The 487-nt window shown below is 35.9% G+C and overlaps 1 protein-coding gene across 1 annotated transcript in view; it reads right to left on the reverse strand.

Moving 5' to 3' along the window:
- Positions 1 to 487, reverse strand: part of LOC105824691 (ATP-binding cassette sub-family A member 10-like) — a 132,571-nt gene that overhangs the window by 45,720 nt on the left and 86,364 nt on the right. The window contains 2 exon segments of the mRNA XM_012662225.1: positions 6 to 17; positions 228 to 398. Coding sequence (XP_012517679.1) covers positions 6 to 17; positions 228 to 398 — 183 coding nt within the window.

Raw genomic sequence — 487 nt, forward strand, 5'->3', positions numbered from 1 at the left:
CCAACTATGCATATTACCTGCAAAGAATAAGAGTCAATAACAAGATTAGTGATGGCATATCATACATAGGGCCAGAGGAGGGGAGAGAATCAGGTCATAAAACTTTCAAAGGCCATTTTCTAATTTTTTTGCATGTGCCTTTTGTTAATGACAAAATGTTCATGAAAATGAATTTTCATTTTGATTCTATTACTATATTTGGCCTGGGGAGAAAAGTGATCACTTACCGCAACAATTGTGAATTTCCATGGAAATTTGAATCCCAGAAATACGGAGTAGGAAGTTAACTGTATTGAAAGGAGAATCAAGCAGTATAATGGAATATCCACCAGAGCCTGTCCACACCAGTATGCTGAAGGACAGAGGCCTGAAATCCACAACTGGAATTGAGTTTTTTTCTGATAAAGAAATAGAAGGGACACAGCAGGGGTTTGGATCTTAAGTTGAAAAGGTATTGTACTTGCTGAACATTTTAATTTTTAATAAA

This window comes from Propithecus coquereli, unplaced genomic scaffold, assembly GCF_000956105.1.
Source record: "Propithecus coquereli isolate 6110/MARCELLA unplaced genomic scaffold, Pcoq_1.0 Scaffold76, whole genome shotgun sequence".
Lineage (NCBI taxonomy): Eukaryota > Metazoa > Chordata > Mammalia > Primates > Indriidae > Propithecus > Propithecus coquereli.